We start from the raw sequence: 26,269 nt of genomic DNA on the forward strand, positions 1-26,269 counted from the left end.
TTGAGGTTTGTATGTTTGACCAGTTTTGTGAGCTGCTGGCTTGATTTAGGTGGGTAGCAAAACTATTACTTGCTCTAGGACTTCTGTGTTATTTCCATAAGGGAAATATATTGATAATCTGAAATCATGATCTGGGCTGATAGTTTCCAAATCAAATTATCTGATGAAGTGATATACTCTGGCTTTTATCACTTAAGTTTTAACTTTTGAAAGTATGCATGGCTTAATTTTATGAAATTAATCTGTGGTCCCTTTAAGCATAACAACACCGGGGAAAGTGGTATTGAACTGAGCAGCGGTGGTGGAAGTGGGGGAACCAGTCTGCAATTGAAATTGAGGACAACTAGATGGATGATACTTTTTTCTTAAGCTTTTCTGTAAGGAAAAGCAGTTTTTGAAAAAGAATACCTAGTATTCTTATTTAAAAATGGACAACCAACAGCTATAGTTTAAGTGAAAAATCTTTATTTTGTTTTGAACAATATTCGAACAAACATTATCTTGCAGTTCAGTAACAATGAGCACATGTTAGTCTTTTAAAAGGCACTTCTGGTGCAATTACTGTAAAGTAATAGAGACAATTCAATAGTGATTTATCGTGCCACCTTATAAAACTGCTTGTTTATTTTACATTGTTGTAATGTTCCTCAGTGAATCACTGCATTCCATAAAAAATTCAAAATCCTATCATGAAATGTACTTCTGTTGATTGACTTACTTTAATTCTATTTACTGTTAATAACATCACCCATGAATAATATTTAAAAGACATTTAAAAATACTATCTATTGTGCTAAAGTAATCATTCCTTTATAGAGTCAGAAGAAAGTGGTTTAAGTTCCCAAAATGTGAATGAAGTGGAACTTTGTGATGTAAACCATGTAAGAATAAAAGTTGGGTAAACTAGAGCTTTTTGTTGTTGCTGTTATTTACACTTTTTAAGTGTTTTTATTCTGCTGTTATTTTTAATTAAACAGTTTTAAATTTATGATTTTATAAAGGTTTTATCATTTTTTAGAAAACAAGCATGATCTAATTTTTTTAACAAAAATTATAATGTACAGTTAGCTTCCCAATGCTAAATCACAAAGACGTTCTCTAAAGAACATTCATAATCATTTGATTTTTTACAGATGTATGTACAAAGAATCATAAGTACCAACTCATCTGATTAGAATAATTTTCTTATAAAGAAAAACAGCCTTTACATAGTCTTTCACAAAGCTAATATTGTATGATTAATGTTGAAACCCAACTAAGCTAAAACATGTTTAACAAATTTTGTATCCTGTGTTCTTTCATTAGGTTTAAAATAAAATTCAAAATTATACTGTAAAAATTGTCATAAATTGAAAGTTATATTGACATATCTTTCTCAATAAATGAAATATGCATTAACATAGCTACAGTACAAACAGCACATTTTAACTACTGATTTTTTTAAGTGAATATGAATTGTAGGATTTGGCTAGAATGTTCTGATAATATAGTAAAACCTAAATTATTTCATGCATAGTCTGAAAAGTTCCAGATGTAACTGACTGATTTTACAATGTAAACATTTCCTTCCCCTTGTGTAATCATGTTACTGTTTAGTTAAAAATAGAGTCCATGTATATGGCAACCAAATATTATTCCATCTCTGAATTTCTATGGAGTTAATTGTATCAACATGAATAATTTCCTAGAGACCTGATGCAGCGTATAATAGTTTATTGCATATGGACTTCATTCAAAAGTTTCTATTGTGCAGATATGCTAAATAGAATTTCCCTGAGGTGAACTAGCTTGGTGGCCCGTGGAAATAACTATGTAAAACTGTACTCAGACTTCAATCTGAATTATAGTCTCATCTGACACACCTAAAAAAGTGTGAATAGATTTTTATAGTCAGTTGATTTGTGCTAATATTTCTCTTCAGTGGACTATGTATTCATTTATAATTAAACCTATATAACCAGAAAAGTTTTTAAAAATAAAACTGTAAACACAAATGTACACATGACGGTACTTCAGAGATAACTTTCTTTCAAATGCCAAAAAAGGAACCTCTTCTATGCTTTTAAGGTATACTAACATTTAATTACTTCTAAGGTAAAGAAAAGATACTTAAAAAGTAAAGAAGTTTCCCAAATACCCACGTTGCTCAAGTTAAAAGATTTTTACATTAAAAAAAAAAAAAATCAGAAAAGCATTAATTTAAAGATTCCCTTCCTTTCATTCATATAACCAGATAGGATCTCAGTCATGAATTTTTAATCAGGAAACCTTTCACATCAAGTAACTTCTTCTCCTTTAACCGTCTGTGAAATGCTGCTGAGATAATTTTCCGACTTCATTATAAAATTTGTCCACTCCTGACAGATGTCCTCTATGGAGTACTCTTCACCACCGTATTCCAGTGGAAGAATGTCTGGGAAATACTGGAGTAAGCTTTGCTTGTAGTTGTCCCCATGCATATGAATCTGAAACAGACAAAATGTTTTAGAAGATATGCCCTCTGCCTCCCAGTATAGCAGAGGCATTTCCAGCAGAAACTCAACATCATAAAACGAGGTATTCTCATCACATCTAAGACAGAAGAACATGTAGTATGTCGGGACAAATGATGTAGTATCTGCATCATTTGTCCCTCTGCTTATGAAGCCAATAATTTTACTTATGTTTAGACGGAAAAGGCAATGGCACCCCACTCCAGTACTTCTGCCTGGAAAATCCCATGGACGGAGGAGCCTGGTAGGCTGCAGTCCATGGGGTCGCTCAGAGTCGGACAGAACTGAGCGACTTCACTTTCACTTTTCAGGTTCATGCATTGGAGAAGGAAACGGCAACCCACTTCAGTGTTCTTGCCTGGAGAATCCCAGGGACGGGGGAGCCTGGTGGGCTGCTGTCTATGGGGTCGCACAGAGTCAGACACAACTGAAGCGACTTAGCAGCAGCAGCAGCAGCTGATGAAGCTGCTCATCTTACTATTTTCTTATATTTGCATCCTTATAACTATTCAGAATTTATAAAAAGATACTTTTTCTTTCAAAAGTAGATTTTTAAAACTAAATAAAATCATTTCATACATTCTATTTCCTATTAATGTATTGGTGATTCTTAGCAAAAGATCGAATATCCTGGAATGGTTCTGTAGATGATTAAAGTGTACTTCTTTTTATTAGTTCTTATCAGGGGGTTTCCCTGGTGGCTCAGTGGTAAAGAATCTACCTGTCAATGCAGGAGACACGGGTTTGATCTCTGGTCCACGAGGATGCCACATGCCAAGGAGCAACTAACCCTATGTGCCACAACTATTGAGCTGTGTTCCAGAGCCCAGGAGCCACAACTACTGAAGCCCCCACACCCTAGAGCCTGTGCTCTGCAGCAAGAGAAGCCACTGCAGTGAGAAGCCCATGCACCACAACTAGAGAGTAGCCCCTGCTCACCGCAACTAGAGACAAGCCTGCGCAGCGACAAAGGCCCGGCACAGCCAGAAATAAATAATAAATAATTTTTGGAAATTATTTTATACCTTCTGTTCCCTACTAATGTATTGGTGATTCTTAGCAAAAGGTGGAATATCCTGAAATAGTTCTGTAGATGATAAAAGTGTATTTCTTTTTATTAGTTCTTATCAAAAGCATACATTTGAGCACACAACTAGGTATGTGGGGAATAATTTATGTGGTACAGTTGACAGATAGTCTTTGGCTAATAAATTAAGAGTAATTATGATGGTTGAGAACTTAAATTTTCAAACATTTTAAACTATATAAATTCATCATATAATGTCCTGAAGTTAAAGACTTGGAAACTTTGATTAAAAGCACATCTTGTTACAAATATATAAACAACCTTTACTTATCTGCTAGGGTTCATGTGTAAATTCAGTCTTCTAATAAGCACCTGCTATGTGCTAGGGTTGACATTACTTTGCCAACAAAGGTCCGTCTAGTCAAGGCTATGGTTTTTCCTGTGGTCATGTATGGATGTGAGAGTTGGACTGTGAAGAAGGCTGAGCACTGAAGAACTGATGCTTTTGAACTGTGGTGTTGGAGAAGACTCTTGAGAGTCCCTTGGACTGCAAGGAGATCCAACCAGTCCATTCTGAAGGAGATCAGCCCTGGGATTTCTTTGGAGGGAATGATGCTGAAGCTGAAACTCCAGTACTTTGGCTACCTCATGCGAAGAGCTGACTCATTGGAAAAGACTCTGATGCTGGGAGAGATTGGGGGCAGGAGGAGAAGGGGACGACAGAGGATGAGATGGCTGGATGGCATCACTGACTCGATGGACGTGAGTCTGAGTGAACTCCGGGAGTTTGTGATGGACAGAGAGGCCTGGCGTGCTGCGATTCATGGGGGTCGCAAAGAGTTGGACAGGACTGAGCGACTGGACTGAACTGAACTGAACTGATGTGCTAGGGTTGAGGCTTCCCTGGTGGCTCAGATGGTAAAGAATCTGCCTGCGATATGGGAAACCTGGATTCGATCCCTGGATCAGGAAGTTCCCCTCAAGAAGGGAATGGCTCTCCACTCCAGTGTTCTTGCCTGGCAAATTTCATGGACAGAAGGGCCTGGCGGGCTACAGTCCAGGGGGGTCGCAAAGAGTAGGACATGACTGAGCAACTAAGACTTCCACTTTCACTTCATGTGCTAGGATACAAAGACTGAAAGAGGAATGAAACAAGTTTCTTGTACTCAGGAACCTCACAGTCCCAATTCTTGATTTTTTCAGAAATGTTTAATTCAAAAATTCTACTATCACTTCAAGAAAGAGGAAATAAGATCATTCACAGAGTATTGCCAAAACATTTAAAGGGAGAAAGTGGCAAGATTTGGTCTTCCTCACCCTCCTCATTTTGGCAAATCTGTTTCATGTCAATTAACTTCCACTGAAATGCTCCACTTAACTTCTCAATTTTAAATTTTTCTTCTTTTCTTGCTCATGTTATCCTGTTTATTAGGTTCAATTTATTGCTATATCTTGGGGTTTTTGTGATCCAAAATATAACTCAAAATAGAAATACTTATTTTTATGTCTTTCAGAGTTCTACAGAGATGGCCAGCTATTATCAAACTATATTGAAGAGAGGAAAAAATGAACAAAAAATTGACTTTTATAAAAATGAAAGAATAGGGGTGGTTCCTCTTAAAGACAGACAGAAATACCTACTGGAAAACCTCAAATGAAGCTCTATGGTCATAATTTTCTGAGAAGATGCAAGATAATACATTTTCAGAATCCGAAAGAATATACTTTCTAAAATTCCAAATATGTTATTACTCACATTATCAGTACTTATATTTAAGTAATTTTTGAGATTTAAATCATCAAAGCCTTTAAAACCTGTTTGTGTCCTTGCATTAGATGTTGCCAACATTTGTCTAAATATTATGCTCTAAAAATTATCCTTTAAAGGAATTCCTTGGAAAGATCCAGTGGTTAGACTCTGAACTTCCACTGGAGAAGGCACAGGTTTGATCTCTTGTGGGAGAACTAAGATCCCACAAGCCATGTGGCATGGCTAAACAAAAAAAAAATTATCCTTTACAGATTCATGCAGAAGAATGGTTGCCATTTTTGGGGAACTCAGATTCTATTGTGAACACTTGAAAAATTCCAAGTGATACCACCTGAGCTAAGACTCCACAAGATAGGTAATAAAACATCAAATCTCTTTGCTTTAACTAACATGACATTAAGTCACACACTTTGGGTACTGCGGTTTTCAGTTACACATGTCTAATATAAGTACATTTATTATTTACATAAATAATACATTCACATGGCTAGAAATCAAAACAAGATAAAAGACAGCAAGACAGTGTCTTGCTCCCAACCCTAACCTCATCCACTCCATCCATAACTTGCTTCTGTTCTATACTGAGTAAACAATTTGGTTGTTGTATATCCTTTTTGAGGATAACTTTTATGCAAATAAAACTATAGTTTCTGATGTCTTCCCTTTTTATACAAAAGGTAGTATAACATAAACATTATTCTGCATGGTCTTATTTCACTTCCCAATACATCCTGCAAGTCGTACTGTGTTCCATTGTGTGGATGTATCATAGCTTATTTAACCAGTTCCCTCATGATACACTTGATAGTTTCCAATCTTTTGCTACAATGAATTGTATATATAATTTTGTTTATGAGCAGTTATTTGTTGTTGTTTTATTGCTAAGTAGTGTCTGACTCTGCAACCTCATGAACTGTAGTCCACCAGGCTCCTCTGTCCATGGGATTTCCCAGGCAAGAATACTGGAATGTGTTGCCCTGCCCTCCTCCAGGGGATCTTCCTGACCCAGGTATCAAACCGGTGTCTGTTGCATTAGCCTGTGAATTCTTTACCATCTGAGCCACTAGGGAAGCCCCATGAGTATATCTTTGGAAAAAAATCTCAGAAATGTGAAGGTTGTAATTTTTATAACTATGGCCACACTTCCCTCTATAGGGAATATATCATTTTGCAGTCTCACCAACCATGTATGGGAGATCTGGTATTTGATTTTAATTAAAAAGAAATTTTTATTTATAAAAGTAGTTGGATTATTAAATATTCAAAACACTTGGATAATGCTCTGTGTGTGTCAGGGGAAGGGTGGTAATAAGAGAGCTATTCTTAAATTTTAAAAGGAGTGGAACATATAATACAGAAGAATTGTGATTTGAAAATGTTTTACTCACCCGTTCCTTAATTTTTTCAGTCAGAAATGGTTTAATCATGGAAAAGACAGCATGGAAAATTATTGGCTCATTTATCAAATGGATACCACGAACTTTTAATGGAAAGGAATCCTTTTGAAAATAAAGAAAATGTCTTATTAATAACAAAACATAAATCAATATGTGATCCTATCAACAAACCCCTTTTTTGAACACTTGCTAAATGTACAGCAATACCTAAAGTGTGATTTAATTTTCAAAATTATGCCATCAACACAATAGCCTAATTTATAGTTCGCTGTCCCTAGAGTAAGAAAAGTTTTCACCATGTAACTTAGGCAAAGTATTTAAAGAAATACATGCATATTTCATAAATAAGACATAGAACATGTCTCCCCCAATCACATATAAATGTGCTTTTGAAAAATCAGTGAGTCGCTTGTATATTTATATTTAACTTTTCCCTTCAAATTTTTATTTTGAGGAAAAAAAACTTTCATAAAAGTTTCCTTCAAAAGAAAAAGTACAATAAACAAACACTTAAACTTTTTTTTCACTTTTAAACTTTTGACACAGGTATAAGTCTTTCATATCAAAGTAATATCAGCTTTTTTCTAAGGTTACAAAGTTAAGAATTGAAAGAAAAACATTATCAGCAGTTTCCCTAACCAAAGATGTGTTGTTAATTTTTTCCTGCCAAGGTTCTTTTATGCAAAATTCTTTTCTTTTTTTTTTTTTCAACACACAGCTTTTAGAGATGTGTTACCAAATTGTCACTTTTCCTTTCAGGTTCTTTCTATGAATAATTTTATTTTAAACATAATTTCCATTATGCTCTCTAAATAATTTACACCCTGTTTTGTTTCACAGACATAACACAATTTTTGTAAACATAGTGGGTTTTAAATATTGAAGCTATAATCTGTCAAGTGGCTGTATCATCGTCCAAGTAACCCTTTTCCTATTTCTGGATAAATAAGCTGTTTCTAATTTTCTTCTCGGAGAAGGCACTGGCACTCCACTTCAGTACTCTTGCCTGGAAAATCCCATGGACAGAGGAGCCTGGTAGGCTGCAGTCCATGGGGTCGTGAAGAGTCGGACACGACTGAGTGACTTCCTTTCACTTTTCACTTTCATGCTTTGGAGAAGGAAATGGCAACCCACTTCAGTGTTCTTGCCTGGAGAATCCCAGGGACGGGGAAGCCTGGTGAGCTGCCGTCTATGGGGTCACACAGAGTCAGACACGACTGAAGTGACTTAGCAGTAGCAGCAGCATGTCACCTCTCTGACATAGTAAAATAATGTGTAAAATGGAAAAAAATAGTCATATGTCATAAGCTTTTGGTGTAGCCATTAAACGGTAATGCATTTAAAACATTCAGTAAAGTATCCAGCACAGAGTAAACCATCATTATTATACACAAAGTCTTTGCTATATTTAAGATTATTCCTTGGCTAGATTTCCACAGTAGGATTACTGGGTCAAAGATGATGGCCATTTTTAAGACTTATTTTCTGGAATGAACTGTTCAATCTATACCAACCAAACCTATATGACACTTTGTTGTATATTATCATTGTTATCAATATTATTTTTTGAGTCAATTTTTAATTTAGGAACAAAATTTTAATGACAGATAAAGTCATCACATTCTTGTTTAAATGTATGAATTCTGTGGTTTGAAATTTTGAACATATTTTCAGTTTGTTGCAACATTCTTTCTTTTTGAAATAATAATTTTACTTCCTCTTACCATTATTGAATTCTATGTATCTCTTCTAAAATTTTATTTAATTTTCTAATAAATGTACTTATGTGTGTGATTGTGCTCAGTCACTCAGTCTTGTCTGACTCTTTGCAGCCCATGGACTATAGGTCACCAGGTTCCTCCATCCATGGGATTTCCCAGGTAAGAATATTGGAGTAGGGAACCACTTCCTACTCCAGGGGATCTTCCTGATGCAGGAATTGAACCCGAGTCTCTTGGCAGAAAGAGACTTTACCACTAGCATCACCTGGGAAGCCCAATAAATGGAGTGGATTGCCATGCCCTCCTCCAGGAGATCTTGCCAACCCAGGGATCAAACCCAGGTCTCCTGCATTATTGTCTGAGCCACCAGTGAAGCTCAAGAATACTGGAGTGGGTAGCCTATCCCTTCTTCAGGGATCTTTCTGACCCAGGAGTCAAACAAGGGTCTCCTCCATTGCAAGCAGATTCCTTACCAGCTGAGGTACCAAGGAAGCCCAATAAATATACTATCCCTTCTCTTTAACACACAACTAAATTTATATTTAATATTTGGAAGCATTATCCTGAAGACAGTACCTTGGACAGCAAGGAGATCAAACCAGTCAATCCTAAAGGAAATCAACCCGATGCTGAAGTTGGAACTCCAATATTTTATCCACCTGATGTGAAGAGCTGACTCGTTGGAAAAGACTCTGATGCTGGGAAAGATTGAAGGCAGGAGGAGAAGGGGATGACAGAGGATGGGATGGTTGGACGGCATCACCGACTCAATGGACATGAGTTTGAGCAAACTCCAGGAGACAGTGAAAACAGGAAAGCCTGGTGTGCTTGCAGTTCATGAGGTCACACGAGTGAGCGATGGAACGAAAACAATCCTGAATAGACTACACACTTACTGTGAGAACAGCAGCAATCTTCTTGGCTACAGAGGGGGTAATTTGAAAGGCATGAGCAAACTGCCAGCCTTCCAAATCAAAGACAGCCTTGATTCCATTTCGCTGTGTCTCTACCTCCTGGACAATAAGCTCCGACGTGATGAGACTCACACGAAATGCATCATAAGCTGTGAAAACTTTTGGGTCCCAGTGCGCTGAAAAAAAAAAATGTAAAAACTTATATCTCAGTACTGTGTGAAGAATAAAGGATCAGAAAGATTTACAGAAGGAAATGGATTCTTTTTAGATTTCAAGATCAATAGAAATAGTACATATACGAAGATCATGAATAGAATAACAGATCAAATTGGTGGTCCAAGAACATGAGCCTGCTTTTCCCTCCCTCCCTCAAATCGCTAGTAAAAAACAGATTCTTTCAACTTCCCTGGTGGTCCAGTGGTTAGGACTTTGCCTTCCAGTGTAGCAGGGGAGGGTTCAATCCCTGGGAGCTAAGATCCCACATGCGTTGGGGTCCAAAAGCCAAAACATAAAACAGAAACCATATTGTAACAAATTCAATAAAGACGTTTTTAAAAAAAAAGTGAAAGTGTTAGTCACTCAGTTGTGTCCTACTTTTTTGTGACCCCCATGGACTATAGTCCACCAGGCGCCTCTGTCCATGAGATTCTCCAGGCAAGAATATTGGAGAGGGTTGCCGTTCCCTTCACCAGGAGCTCTTCCTGACCCAGGGATCACACATGTGTCTCCTTGTCCACATTAAAAAAAGAAGAAGAAGAACAGATTCCTAAGGGCATGGGGAAAATAAAAGAATGAATGCAGGCTGTGTCTGATGGCCAGATGAAACTACAGCACAAAATATGCAGGACGGAGCTGTGGCTGAAGGTGGGAATGCCTCTGGATATGCTCCACATTCAAAGGTATTGAAAATGGGAAAAGCAAGGCTCTGGATTACCAAGAGTAGCCAGGGTCCTATGGTAACCACAGAGGTTGTTGCTAAGGGAAATGCGTGAGACAGGCAGGTAGATTCTCTCTGACACCCCTCCATGATGAGCAGCGTGTAGCGGTCATGTCCACACAGGCTAGAACAGTGAGTGTGGTCTTGGAAAGTCAAGTCAAGAAGCACTAGGGTAGCCACCCAGGAAAAACAAGGAATACCTGTGCTAAGGAGTTGCTGAATTCTTATCCTCTCCCCTCCCCCACTAGTCCTGGGGGAGGCCATGGTGGGCAAAAGTGACAGTAATGGATAGGCAAGCAGGCGATCTATTAAAAAGATATGCAACCACTACGAATTATAACATTTTTAAAAATACTGACACACAAAAGAAGAAAGGATCCAACTCAATAGACAAAGGCATTACAATAGAAGGAGACAGCTAATAAAACAAGAAAAGGTAAAGGAAACAAAATAGTTTCAGTGGGGAAAAATAAAGATACTGTAGGCTATTATTGTGTGTGTGTTAGTCACTCAGTCATGTCCGACTCTGCGACCCCATGGACTGTAGCCCGCCAGGCTCCTCTGTCCATGGGATTCTCCAGGCAAGAATACTGGAGTGGGTTGCCATGCCCTCCTCTAGGGGATCTTCCCGACCCAGGGATCATACTTGGCTCTCTTGCATTGCAGGCAGATTCTTTACTGTCAGAGCCACCAGGGAAGCCCTAGGCTATTACTATTAGAAGAGGCTATTATGAAAAAGAATCAATTGAGTTCTTAGAAATAAAATGACAATTTGAGCAAATCTCTGTTAATAGGACAAATGTCAGAAAACACACAGCCAACAAGTGAATAAAGGTCTGGAATATCGAGCTGAGGAATTCTCTCAGTTTTAGCATAGGAGAGCCAGAAGTCAATATGTATGAATAAAAAGGTACGAGATGGGCAGCTAGATACAGAAGTTTCAAAATCCAACTCATCAGAGTTCTGGAAGACAAAAAACACAGATAATAGGCAACAGAGGGGAAAGGAAAATTCTTCCAAAGCTGGAAAAAGATGCAAATCTTCAGATTAAAAGTTTCATGCAATACCTAACAAGATGAAGGGAGGGAAAAGATTTATGACTAAAGAAAGGTAAAATTCTAAAAATACCAAAGTTTCTGGCTTGGACAATCGGGTAGAATGGTGGTACCATTTGTTGTGTTTGGGGAAGGAAAGATTATAGGTAGTTTTGAACACATTAAAATTGTGCTGGTGAAATGTCCAGGCGGGTACAGTTGAGACAGGGAACTGGTTGTCTGGAGCTTTGAGAAACAAAGAGAGGATGGGCTGAAGATACAAATCTCAGGGATTTTGTGGTTATATCTAGGCCTATGGCAGTGATTATTGTGGACTTAACGGTTCTCTCTGTTGTAGTACAGAGATATATAGCTAAGAAGAGGAAGCTGGGGCCAATGTCTAAAAGAATTTCAGAATTTGAAGTAGAATATGTAGTGCCAGTGAAGGAGACTAAGAATAGTCAGTTAAGTTGGGAGAAAACACCAGGAGACTGTGGTATCAGAGAGGAAGAGGTTTGCTGTGAAAAGATGATCACTGATGATTTGCTCAGGTCATTTCAGCAGAAAGATGGGAGTGGAACTAGTCCAGGGGATGTTGAGAGGAGCTATGAGAAAATGTGAGTAGTGAACATGACTAACTTAAAAAGTGTGGCTGAGAATGGGAAGTGTGGGGAGGTGGCTGGGTTGGAGGCCAAACGGTCTCATGGGATTGAGGAGGGAATTTTGGCTGACCCTAACAGATTTAGATGTTAATGGGTAGTGTATAATAGCATGGAAAATTATGAAGACAAAGAAACAGAAGCAATAATCAGAGGTATTCCTAGGAAGGCACAATGGGATTGCTCTTTGTTTTTTACAGCTTTGTTTATTTATTTATTTGGCTATGCTGAGTCTTTGTTGCTGCTTGGGCTTTTCTGTACTTGTGGTGAGCAGGGGCTGCTCTGTAGTTGTGTTGTGTGGGCTTCTCGCTATGGTGGCTTCTCTTGTTGCTGAGCACAGGCTCTAGAACCTTCGGGATTCAGTAACTGGGACACCACTTAAGCTCAGTAGTTGCATCTCCCGGGCTTAGGAGCACAGGTTCAGTAGTTGTGGCACATGGACTCAGTTGCTCCAAGGCATGTAGAATCTTCCCAGACCAGGGATCAAAACCCTGTCTCCTGAATTAGCAGGCAGATTCTTTACCACTGAGCCACCAAGAGAGCCCTGCTTAATGACTTAATGACCTAGTGACTAAGCAACAACAACAAAACCCAAGTTAAAAGTTAAAAAGCTAAACTCTTAAATATAAACTCATGGAAGCTTCTGATATGGCAGTCAAGAAAAATAGAAAAGAGGAGAAGTGTGTGACTTACCAATTCTATAAATCAGAACTTTGCTGCCGGTGGGGTCTCGGGCTCTCAGGACACCGACGTAGCCTGACTTCAGGAGGCCAAGGATGCTTCTAGGGTGGAGATCTGCACTTATTTCTGGACATTCTGCTCTCCACTTAAAGTAATTTTTCAGTAACTAAAAAATAAAATAAAAATTGTTTACAGATAGCACACCTGGTAAGCCTTTTATAAGAGTGATGGAAAAGTCTTGGCATCATGTAGGGCCCTTGCCAAGCTAACAGAACTCTAGATCACAAAATCCATTATGATAGGATTTTAACCTGGGGTATCTATTTAGCTGCAAAAACTAAAAGCACTCTTCATCCAAGATATTGGGTGATAGGAATTAGTCACAAACTCAAAGGAGAGGAATTTTTATTTGTCTCCTATAGTAAAGAGACTCCCAATGACAGCTGTCAACAATGCCTTCCTTCGGGGACTTCCCTGGTGGTCCACTGGTTAAGACTCCCTGCTTCCAGTGCAGGGGGCTAGGGTTTGAACCCTGGTAGGGAACTGATCTCACAAGCTGCATGGTACAGTCAAAAATAAATAAATAAATATTTTAAAATGCCCTCCATCCAGTGTACATATGTCCCAATTCCACCAGGTGGTGGAGTCCAGTGATTCCTTCCTCTCGAAGCTGAGCTGGCCTCTCATCTCCCTTTGACAGAAGTGACACTGTGCTAGGGTAAGAAGCCTCTTTTTTTGCTTTTTGGGATCCAGATACCACGTGCGTGCTAAGTCACTTTAGTCATGCCCAACTCTTTGCAACCCCATGGACTGTAGCCTGCCAGGCTCTTCTGTCCATGGGATTTCCTAGGCAAGGAGTGGGTTGCCATTTGCACCTCCAGGGAATCTTCCTGACCCAGGGATCAAACCAGAGTCTGCTGCATCTGTCTCTTTCATTGTGGTAGGGGTGGCAGGGACAGGGTGTTTTTACCACTACTGCCACCTGGGATGTCCATGGTAGAGAATATTTACCTCAAATTACACTTTTAAAATGTACTATATTTCAATAGATCTCTTTATGATTTTCAGTTTTTCTAAAATGACAATATATTTGTTTTGAGTTTAAAGAGATCTATTAGCAATGTAGAATCAAAGTTCAGATCATAAGACAGGACAAATTTTGCTTTTGAGTCATTGGAATAAACATGATAACTGTATTCACAAAGTAGCAATGATCTGAAGGAGAACCTACAAGTTTAAAAAACCAAGCCTTGGGGGGATGTAAATGGCTGGGAATGGCTGGAGGAAAAGAGAATCTGGTTGCACCACAGGAGAACTGGTGTCATGATGCACAGACGGGAGGGAAACAGCATCTGTTTTGCTGTGCTTCTCTGTTTCCCTCTTTCTTTCTCTCACTCTGTCAAGTTTGTATTTAATAAACTTGCCTTAATGTTACTAAGAATTAAATGCAACAGAGAGGTTAGAAAGGAAAAAAGTCAGTAAATTTGCCAACAAAGAAATAATTGGTGACCTAAAAAGAAGTTTCCAAATGCAGCAAGAACAAAAGACACATTGTAGGTCCTAATGCATTCATTCTATGCACCAGATGAATTTCTCTTCCTCCTCCTGTCTTAGTGGGCATGGGAATAAGTGTTAATAGCATCTTCAATGCTCATCACTTTTTTGATACTTCCCTCGGATGTAAAAACAGTTCTTTAAACTTTGACTCAAGCAAAACACCAGAAGCACTGTAGGAGCTCCAATAAAGAAATAACAATTTGAACTTCCCTGGTGGCGCAGTGGATAGGAATCCACCTGCCAATGCAGGGGACACAGGTTCGATCCCTGGTCTGGGGAGATTCTGCATGCTGTGGAGCAACTAAGCCCAAGAGCCACAACTACTGAGCCCTCGTGCTGCAAATACTGAAGCCCGTGCACCAGAGCCCATGCTCCACAAGAGAAAGCACCTCGAAGAGAAGCCCATGCCCCACAAAGAAGAGTAGGCCTCACCTACAACAACTAGAGAAAGCCCACATGTAGCAACAAAGATGCAGCAAAGCCAAAAATAAAGTAATACTTTTTTTAAAAGAGATGTTTATTTTCCCATGGAATAATAAAAAAAATATAGCTTTATTAAAAGGGATCTTTTAAGTAAGAGAGGTGGGTTCTTCAGCTCATTGATCTCTGCAGAATGCTGGGCACTCAGGAAATAGGTACATGTATTGAGTGAAAGAATAAATAAATATATGATTAAACCAGATGTGTTGGAAGATGTACAAATCACCCTCATCCTTTTGACACTTAATTTTTGCAAACTGACAGCTCTACACCTGGATCTTTGATTATTACCTTTTCACTGATAAATTCAAAGGTCCAGCTTACATAAATAAATTACATAAAATTATGTAAACTGCTACTCAGCAATTATCCAACAAAGCACATAAAGTCTACAGCAACAAAAAAAAAAAAACCCAGCTGCAAGTGAATATTTATTCCCCAAATGTGCCTGTTTTGTACCACCATTAGCAATAAATAAGTATAAAAAGTTACAGCTTATCTTAACCATGCTTCATAACAGAGTACATACTTTCAAATAAAGTTACAACCATCTTTGTGCCACTTTTCTAGCATTTAATAGCATCATTTCAATTCTTGCTCATGACCATTCTGAGAGGTAACTATGGTTACCCCATTTTGTGGGTTCAGTTCAGTTCAGTCGCTCAGTCGTGTCTGACTCTTTGCGACCCCATGAATTGCAGCACGCCAGGCTTCCCTGTCCATCACCAACTCCCAGAGTTCACTCAGACTCATGTCCAAGTTTGAAGAAATTACACATTAATGGGAGGGCAGTAACTATCAGGAGCAGAGTGGAGACTGAAACTGACTCTTGTAAGGTAAACTTTACAAAAGAAGCTGTATTTAGGGGGCGGCCCTAAGACGGCAGAGGAATAGGACTGGGAGACCACTTTCTCCCCCACAAATTCGTTGAAAGATCATTTGAATACTGAGTAAATTCCACAAAACAACTTCTGAATGCTGGCGGAGGACACCAGGCACCCAGAAAGGCAGCCCATTATCTTTGAAAGGAGGTAGGACAAAATATAAAAGATAAAAAGAGAGACAAAAGAATTAGGGACAGAGACCCATCCCGGGGAGGGAGTCATGAAAGAGAAGAAGTTTCCAAACACCAGGAAACCCTCTCACTGGCGGGTCTGTGGGGAGTTTTGGAATTTCAGAGGGAAACATAACTGGGAGGAGAAAATAAATAAATAAAACCCACAGATTACACACCTAACCACAACTCCCAGAGTAGAAGTAGCCCAGATGCTCGCGTCAGCCACCAGCAAGTGGGGGCTGGACAGGGAGGCACGGGCTGCATTGCTTAGAGTAAGGACCGGGTCTGAATGCCCTGAGGACAATCTGAGGGAGCTAACTGCGATAGCAATCCAAACTGTGGGATAGCCAGAGAGAGAGAAAAAGAAAGAGAGAGAGAGAGAAGCTTCCCGAAAAAAGCTCTAACCTAAGGCACTGCTGGGCTCACTCACAGAACAAAGGACTGAACGAATACCAGAGGAGAGCTAGCCGGCTGCGGACTGGCCCATCCTCGCTGGAAGGCAGAGAGGCAGGCAAGCGACAGCCAGAGCCAGAAGGCAAGGGGCGATCTCGGCCCCAGAGATGGCATCCTCTAGCAAACTGTGAGCAGGCTCCCAAGTTGCTAACCAAGTCTTCCTGGGCTCCCGGACGGTGGACATCTGCCAGGAGGGTCACAGCCAGAGATCAGCTCCCCAGAGGAGACATATGGCACACCTGAGACGGCACTCCCGCTGCATACTCAGGAAACCGAGCGGTTGGCACGGGGGAGGTGACAAGATGCACCGCCCACCTGGGGAGCGTACGCTCACCAAGCACCTGGTCACCTGAGCTGCTCGAACCTGGGAAGGGCACAAAACCCAGGCCCGACTGAGTCTGTGCCTTTATGGAGTACCCAAGAATCTGAACCTGAGCAGCTTAGACCTGGGAAGTACACGCAACCCAGAGCCCACTTTAGACAATTCCCTTGCAGAGCAACCTGGAGCCTGAGCAGTACAGACAGGGAAAGCCCACACTGGGAGTGGGCGCAAACCCAGTGTGGCCCAGACACTGCAAGCACTCTCCACACACACCAGTGATATTTGCAGTGTTCCTCCCTCCCCACAGCACAACTGAACAAGTGAGCCTAAATAAGTGACCACCTTCGTCCCCTTGTGTCAGGGTGGAAATTAGACATTGAAGAGATTTGCTAACAGAAGCCAAAATAAACAGAGAGAACCACTTCAGAAGGGACAGGTGTGACAGACTAAAACCGTATAGTTAGCACAGACTACATTGGAAGGGGCATATAGACCTCAAGAAGAAGTATAAGCTGGAACAAGGAACTATCTGAAACTGAACTGATCCCACACTGCTGGCAACAGCACCAGAAAAATTCCTAGATATATTTTACTATTATCATTTTTTAAACTTTTTATATTTTTAAGTCTTTCATTACTCCTTTAATTTTCATTTTAAAGCAAATTTCATATATATTTTTTATAATTTTTGTGATTTTTTTTTAATATTGTATTTTTGAGACTTTAACCTCTACTCTAGATTTTTAATTTTTGCTTTTTGGTATTTGTTATCAATTTTGAACCTTTAAGAATCAAATCTTCAGTACCCATTTTTACTTTGGAGTGTGATTACTGGCCTGATTGCCCTCTCCCCCTTTTGACTCTCCGTTTTTGCCCCCAAATCGCCTCTATCTCCTCCCTTCCGCTTCTCTTCTCTACCTAACTCTGTGAATCTCTTTGGGTATTCCAGGCTGTGGAGAACACTTAGGGAACTGATTACTGGCTGGATCTGTCTCTCTCCTTTGGATTCCCCTTTTTATCCTCCTGGCCACCTATGTCTCCTTCCACCCTCTTCTTTTCTCTGTATAACTCTGTGAACATCTCTGAGGGATCCAGACTGTGGAGAGCACATAAGGAAATTATTACTGGCTAGCTTGCTCTCTCCCCTTTTGACTCCACTTCTTCTCCTCCTGGTCACATCTATCTCCCTCCTCCCTCTTCTCTTCTCCATGTAACTCTGTGACCCTCTCTGGGTGTCCCTCACTGTGGACAATCTTTTCTCCATTAACCTAGATGTTTTATCATTGGTGCTGTATGGATGGAGAAGTCTTGAGGCTACTGTAAAAATAAGACTGAACCAGAGGCAGGAGGCTTAAATCCAAAACTTGAGAACACCAGAAAACTCCTGACTCCAGGGAACATTAATCGACAAGAGCTGATCCAAAAGCCTCCATACCTACATTGAAACCAAGCTCTACCCAAGAGCCAACAAGTTCCAGAGCAAGACATACCACACTAGTTCTCCAGCAACACAGGAACATAGCCCTTAGCATTAATATACAGGCTGCCCAAAGTCACACCAAACCCATAGACACCTCAAAACTCACTACTGGACACTTCATTGCACTCCAGAGAGAAGAGATCCAGCTCCATCCACCAGAACACTGATGCAAAATTCCTACCAGGAAACCTTGACAAACCACTTGTCCAACCCCACCCACAGGGAGGAACCTTCACAATAAAGAGGAACCACAAACTTCCAGCATACAGAAAGGCCACCCCAAACACAGAAATCCAAACAAGATGAAAAGGCAGAGAAAAATTCAGCAGGTAAAGGAACATGATAAACGCCCACCAAACCAAAGAAAAGAGGAAGAGATAGGGAGTCTACCTGAAAAAGAATTCAGAATAATGATAGTAAAAATGATCCAAAATCTTGAAAACAAAATGGAGTTACAGATAAATAGTCTGGAGACAAGGATTGAGAAGATGCAAGAACAGTTTAACAAGGACCTAGAAGAAATAAAAAAGAGTCAATATATAGTGAATAATGCAATAACTGAGATCAAAAACACTCTGGAGGGAACCAACAGTAGAATAACTGAGGTAGAAGATAGGATAAGTGAGGTGGAAGATATAAAGGTGGAAATAAATGAAGCAGAGAGGAAAAAAAGATTTAAAAGAAATCAGGACAACCTCAGAGACCTCTGGGACAATGTCAAACCCCCCAACATTCGAATCATAGGAGTCCCAGAAGAAGAAGACAAAAAGAAAGGCCATGAGAAAATACTTGAGGAGATAATAGTTGAAAACTTCCCTATAATGGGGAAGGAAATAGCCACCCAAGTCCAAGAAACCCAGAGAGTCCCAAACAGGATAAACCTAAGGTGAAACATCCCAAGACACATATTCATCAAACTAATGAAGATCAAACACAAAGAACAAATATCAAAAGCAGAAAGGGAAAAACAACAAATAACACACATGGGGATTCCCATAAGGATAACAGCTGATCTTTCAATAGAAACTCTTCAGGGCAGAAGGGAATGGCAGGGCATACTTAAAGTGATGAAAGAGAAAAACCTACAACCCAGATTACTGTACCCAGCAAAGATCTCATTCAAATATGAAAGAGAAATCAAAAGCTTTACAGACAAGCAAAAGCTGAGAGAATTCAGCACCACCAAACCAGCTCTTCAACAAATACTAAAGGATCTTCTCTAGACAGGAAACACAGAAAAGGTGTATAAACTCGAACCCAAAACAACAAAGTAAATGGCAACAGGATCATAGTTATCAATAACTACCTTAAATGTAAATGGGTTGAATGCTCCAACTAAAAGACAAAGACTGGCTAAATGGACACAAAAACAAGATCCTATATATGCTGTCTATAAGACATCCACCTCAAAATAAGGGACACATACAGACTGAAAGTGAAGGGCTGGAAAAAAGATATTTCACTCAAATAGAGACCAAAAGAAAGCAGAACTAGCAATACTCATATCAGATAAAATAGACTTTGAAATAAAGGCTGTGAAAAGAGACAAAGGAGGACACTACATAATGATCAAAGGATCAATCCAAGAAGAAGATACAATTATAAACATATATGCATCCAACACAGAAGCGCTGAAATATGTAAGACAAATGCTAACAAGTATGAAAGGGGAAATTAACAGTAACACAATAATAGCGGGAGACTTTAATACCCCACTCACACCTATGGATAGATCAACTAAACAGAAAATAAGCAAGAAAACACAAACTTTAAATGATACAATGGACCACTTCGACCTAATTGGTATCTATAGGACATTTCACCCCAAAACAATGAGTTTCACCTTTTTCTCAAGTGCACACGGAACCTTCTCCAGGATAGATCACATCCTGGGCCATAAATCTAGCCTTGGTAAATTCAAAAAAATTGAAATCATTCCAAGCATCTTTACTGATCACAATGCAGTAAGATTAGATGTAAACTACTGGGGGTGGGGGGTGGCAGGAACTATTAAAAATAGAAGCATATGGAAGCTAAACAACACGCATCTGAATAACCAACAAATCACAAAAGAAATCAAAATATGCATGGAAATGAATTAAAATGAAAACACAACAACCCAAAACCTATGGGACTCAGTAAAAGCAGTGCTAAGGGGAAGGTTCATAGCAATACAAGCTTACCTCAAGAAACAAGAAAAAAATCAAATAAATAACCTAACTCTACACCTAAAGCAACTGGAAAAGGAAGAAAAGAAGAACACCAGGGTTAGTAGAAGGAAAGATATCATAAAAGTTAGGGCAGAAATAAATGAAAAATAAACAAAGGAGACCACAGCAAAAATCAACAAAGCTAAAAGCTGGTTCTTTGAGAAGATAAATAAAATAGACAAACCATTAACCAGACTCATCAAGAAAAAAAGGGAGAAGAATCAAATTAACAAAATCAAAAAAGAAAATGGAGAAATCACAACAGACAACACAGAAATAGAAAGGATCATAAGAGACTACTACCAGCAACTATACGCCCCAAAAATGGACAACTTGGAAGAAATGGATGAATTCTTAGAAAAGTATCTTTCCAAAACTGAACCAGGAAGAAATGGAAAATCTTAACAGACCCATCACAAGCACAGAAATCAAAACTGTAATCAGAACTCTTCCAGCAAACAAAAGCCCAGCACCAGATGGCTTCACAGCTGAATTCTACCAAAAGTTTAGAGAAGAGCTAACACCTATACTACTTAAACTCTTCCAGAAAATTGCAGAGGAAGGTAAACTGCCAACCTCATTTTATGAAGCCACCATTACCCTAATACCAAAACCAGACAAAGATGCAACCAAAAAAGAAAACTACAGGCCATTATCATTGATGAACATAGATGCAAAAATCCTTAACAAAATTCAAGCAAACACATTCTAACAACATATTAAAAAGGTCATGTATCATGACCAAGTGGGCTTTATCACAAGGATGCAAGGATTCTTTAATATCCACAAATCAATCAATGTGATACACCACATTAACAAATTGAAAAATAAAAATCATATGATTATCTCAATAGATGTAGAGAAAGCCTTTGACAAAATTCAACATCCACTTTAAAAAAAAAAAAAAAAAAAACCTTCCAGAAAGCAGGAATATAAGGAACATACTTCAACATAATAAAAGCCTTATATGATAAACCCACAGCAAACATTATCCTGAATGGTGAAAAATTGAAAGCATTTCCCCTAAAGTCAGGAACAAGACAAGGGTGCCCATTCTCACCACTACTATTCAACATAGTTTTGGAAGTTTGGGGCACAGCAGTCAGAGAAGAAAAAGAAATAAAAGGAATCCAAATTGGAAAAGAAAAATAAAACTCTCACTATTTGCAGATGACATGATCCTCTACATAGAAAACCCTAAAGACTCCACCAGAAAATTACTAGAGCTAATCAATGAATATAGTAAAGTTGCAAAATATAAAATCAACACACAGAAATCCCTTGCATTCCTATACACTAACAATGAGAAAACAGAAAGAGAAATTAAGGAAACAATTCCATTCACCATTGCAACTAAAAGAATAAAATACTTAGGAATAAATCTACCTAAACAAACAAAAGACCTATATATAGAAAACCATAAAACACTGGTGAAAGAAATCAAAGATGACACAAATAGATGGAGAAATACACCGTGTTCATGGATCAGAAGAGTCAATATAGTGAAAATGAGTATACCACCCAAAGCAAACTATAGATTCAATGCAATCCCTATCAAGCTACCAACAGTATTTTTCAGAGAACTAGAACTAATAATTTCACAATTTGTATGGAAATACAAAAAACCTCGAATAGCCAAAGCATCTTGAGAAAAAATAATGGAACTGGAGGAATCAACGTGCCTGACTTCAGACTATAATACAAAGCTACAGTCAAGACAGTAGGCACAAAGACAAAAAACAAATGGAACAAAATAGAAAGCCCAGAGATAAATCCATACACCTATGGACACCTTATCTTTGACAAAAGAGGCAAGAATATACAATGGAGAAAAGACAATCTCTTTAACAAGTGGTGCTGGGAAAACTGGTCAACCACTTGTAAAAGAATGAAACTAGAACACTTTCTAACACCATACACAAAAATAAACTCAAAATGGATTAAAGATCTAAATGTAAGACCAGAAACGATAAAGCTCCTAGAGGAAAGCATAGGCAAAACACTCTCCAACATAAATCACAGCAGAATCCCCTATGACCCACCACCCAGAGTAATGGAAATAAAAGCAAAAATCAACAAATGGGACCTAATTAAACCTAAAAGCTTTTGCACAATGAAAGAAACTATAAGCAAGGTGAAAAGACAGCCTTCAGAATGGGAGAAAATAATAGCAAACAAAGCAACTGACAAAGAATTAATCTCCAAAATATACAAGCAGCTCCTGCAGCTCAATTACAGAAAAATAAACAATCCTATCAAAAAAATGGGCCAAAGAACTAAACAGACATTTCTCCAAAAAAGACATACAGATGGCTAACAAACACATGAAAACATGCTCAACATCACTCATTATCAGAGAAATGCAAATCAAAACCAGAATGAGGTACCATATCACACTGGTCAGAATGACTGCTATCAAAAAGTCTACAAGCAATAAATGCTGGAGAGGGTGTGGAGAAAAGGGAACCCTCTTACACTATTGCTGGGAATGCAAACTAGTACAGCCACTATGGAGAAGAGTGTGGAGATTCCTTAGAAAACTGGAAATAGAACTACCATCAGTTCAGTTCAGTCACTCAGTCACGTCTGATTCTTTACAACCCCATGAATCGCAGCACGCCAGGCCTCCCTGTCCATCACCAACTCCTGGAGTTCACTCAGACTCATGTGCATTGACTTGGTGATGCCATCCAGCCATATCATCCTCTGTCGTCCCCTTCTCCTCCTGCCCCCAACCCTCCCAGCATCAGAGTCTTTTCTAATGAGTCAACTCTTGGCATGAGGTGGCCAAAGTATTGGAGTTTCAGCTTCAGCATCAATCCTTCCAATGAACACCCAGGACTGGTCTCCCTTAGGATGGACTGGTTGGATCTCCTTGAAGTCCAAGGGACTCTCAAGAGTCTTCTCCAACACCATAGTTCAAAAGCATCAATTCTTCAGCGCTCAGCTTTCTTCACAGTCCAACTCTCACATCCATACATGACCACAGGAAAAACCATAGCCTTGACTAGATGGACCTTTGTTGGCAAAGTAATGTCTCTGCTTTTGAATATGCTATCTAGGTTGGTCATAACTTTCTTTCCAAGGAGTAAGCATCTTTTAATTTCATGGCTGCAGTCACCATCTGCAGTGATTTTAGAGCCTAAAAAATAAAATCTGACACTGTTTCCCCTGTTTCCCCATCTATTTCCCATGAAGTGATGGGACCAGATGCCATAATCTTCGTTTTCTGAATGTTGAGCTTTAAGCTAACTTTTTCACTCTCCACTTTCACTTTCATCAAGAGGCTTTTTAGTTCCTCTTCACTTTCTGCCATAAAGGTGGTGTCATCTGCATATCTGAGGTTATTGATATTTCTCCCGGCAATCTTGATTCCAGCTTGTGCTTCTTCCAGTCCAGTGTTTCTCATGATGTACTCTGCATATAAGTTAAATAAGCAGGGTGACAATATACAGCCTTAACGTACTCCTTTTCCTGTTTGGAACCAGTCTGTTGTTCCATGTCCAGTTCTAACTGTTGCTTCCTGACCTTCATACAAGTTTCTCAAGAGGCAGGTCAGGTGGTCTGGTACTCCCATCTCTTTCAGAATTTTCCACAGTTGATTGTGATCCACACAGTCAAAGGCTTTGGCATAGTCAATAAAGCAGAACTAGATGTTTTTCTGGAACTCTCTTGCTTTTTCTATGATCCAGCGGATGTTGGCAATTTGATCTCTGGTTCCTCTGCCTTTTCTAAAACCAGTTTGAACATCTGGAAGTTCATGATTCACGTATTGCTGAAGCCTGGCTTAGAGAATTTTGAGCATTACTTTACTAGCATGTGAGATAAGTGCAATTGTGCAGTAGTTTGAGCATTCTTTGGCATTGCCTTTCTTTGGGATTGGAATGAAAACTGACCTTTTCCAGTCCTGTGGCCACTGCTGAGTTTTCCACATTTGCTGGCATATTGAGTGCAGCACTTTCACAGCATCATCTTCCAGGATTTGAAATAGCTCAACTGGAATTCCATCACCTCCACTAGCTTTGTTCGTAGTCATGCTTTATAAGGCCCACTTGACTTCACATTCCAGGATGTCTGGCTCTAGGTCAGTGATCACACCATCGTGATTATCTGGGTCGTGAAGATCTTTTTTGTATAGTTCTTCTGTGTATTCTTGCCACCTCTTCTTAATATCTTCTGCTTCTGTTAGGTCCATACCATTTCTGTCCTTTATCAAGCCCATCTTTGCATGAAATGTCCCCTTGGTATCTCTAGTTTTCTTGAAGAGATCTCTAGTCTTTCCCATTCTGTTGTTTTCCTCTATTTCTTTGCAATGATTGCTGAGGAAGGCTTTCTTATCTCTCCTTGCTATTCTTTGGAACTCTGCATTCAGAAGCTTATATCTTTCCTTTTCTCCTTTGCTTTTCACTTCTCTTCTTTTCACAGCTATTTGTAAGGCCTCCCCAGACAGCCATTTTGCTTTTTTGCATTTCTTTTCCTTGGGTTGGTCTTGATCCCTGTCTCCTGTACAATGTCATCAACTTCTGTCCATAGTTCATCAGGCAGTCTATCTATCAGATCTAGGCCCTTAAATCTATTTCTCACTTCCACTGTATAATCATAAGGGATTTGGTTTAGGTCATACCTGAATGGTCTAGTGGTTTTCTCTACTTTCTTCAATTTAAGTCTGAATTTGGCAATAAGGAGTTCATGATCTGAGCCACAGTCAGCTCCTGGTCTTGTTTTTGCTGACTATATAGAGCTTCTCCATCTACCATACGACCCAGCAATCCCACTGTGGGGCATACACACCAAGGAAACCAGAATTGAAAGAGACATGTGTACCCCAATGTTCATCACAGCACTGTTTACAACAGTCAGGACACAGAAGCAACCTAGATGTCCATTGGCAGATGAATGAATAAGAAAGTTGTGGTACATACACACAATGGAATATTACTGAGCCATTAAAAAGAATGCATTTGAATCAGTTCTAATGAGATGGATGAAACTGGAGCCTATTACACAGAGTGAAGTAAGTCAGAAAGAAAAAGAACAATACAGTATACTAATGCATATATATGTAATTTAGAAAGATGGTAACGATGACCCTATATGCGAGACAGCAAAAGAGACACAGAAGTAAGGAAAAATCTTTTGGACTCTGTGGGAGAAGGCAAGGGTAGGAGAGAATAGCACTGAAATGTGTATATTATCATATATGAAACAGATCACCAGTCCAGGTTCAATGCATGAGACAGGGTGCTCAGGGCTGGTGCACTGGGATGACCCTGAGGGATGGGGAGGGAGGTGGGAGTGGGGTTCAGGATGGGGAACACATGTACACCCATGGCTGATTCATGCCTATGCAGGGCAAATACCACTACAATATTGTAAAGTAGTTAGCCTCCAATTAAAATAAATAAATTAATATTTAAAAATAAAAATTAAAAAAAAAGAAGCTGCATTTAGTGGGAAATTACTAGGGAGAGTCAATGGAATTCTGAAAACTTTGAAGTCTTGGGAAAACTATAAAAATAATTAAAGAATAAAAAGTCGTGTCACATGAAACAAAAATATAAAGAGGAATATTCACTTGTGAAAGACAAGAATTCACAAGAATATACAAGACAGACAGAGGTTAACAGCTAGTTGTTTCAAACACATGAGGCAAGTGTAGTGCACTTAAGAGTACAGGCTACCCTGAGTTCAACTCAAGTTCAGATTCTTGCTCTACCACTCAACAGCTGCTATTCTGGACAAGTTACTTACTCTTTATGCCTCAGTTTCTTCTAAAATAGGAAAATAATGAGATGATCCACACAAATGCTACTCACTAAAGTAACTGGCACTCTAGAAGTTATTAGAATTCTAAATAATCACTAATTTGTTATAACTTCAAATACAAAAACTAGAATAATGAGGAACTTCATTAAAACTTGTTTTCTTCAAACACTAAAACTATACAGCTTTTATATTTTAAATAAAGCAATGTGAATTGAATTAACTGCTTTTCTGGAGGAAAATGAAGAAATAGTTTCACACTCTAACCCTCTTTCCTTTCAAGTTGGCAGAAAAATAGGGCAAAGAGTTCACAG

General features: G+C 39.1%; 1 protein-coding gene across 2 annotated transcripts in view; it reads right to left on the minus strand.

Moving 5' to 3' along the window:
• Window positions 1–448: 448 nt before the first annotated feature.
• The window catches only part of TTPA (alpha tocopherol transfer protein), a 30,193-nt gene continuing 4,372 nt past the window's right edge, over window positions 449–26,269 (minus strand). The window contains exons 2-5 of one of the 2 annotated variants that reach the window (XM_061438838.1): window positions 12,646–12,799; window positions 9,305–9,498; window positions 6,679–6,789; window positions 449–2,465 (exon numbers count right to left, since the gene is read on the minus strand). In XM_061438838.1, the coding sequence (XP_061294822.1) occupies window positions 2,277–2,465; window positions 6,679–6,789; window positions 9,305–9,498; window positions 12,646–12,799 (648 nt within the window). In that variant the 3' untranslated portion in view covers window positions 449–2,276. The remainder of the gene's footprint in view (window positions 2,466–6,678; window positions 6,790–9,304; window positions 9,499–12,645; window positions 12,800–26,269) is intronic. The other variant, XM_061438839.1, reaches the window with a different exon arrangement.

Source organism: Bos javanicus, chromosome 14, assembly GCF_032452875.1.
Source record: "Bos javanicus breed banteng chromosome 14, ARS-OSU_banteng_1.0, whole genome shotgun sequence".
NCBI lineage: Eukaryota > Metazoa > Chordata > Mammalia > Artiodactyla > Bovidae > Bos > Bos javanicus.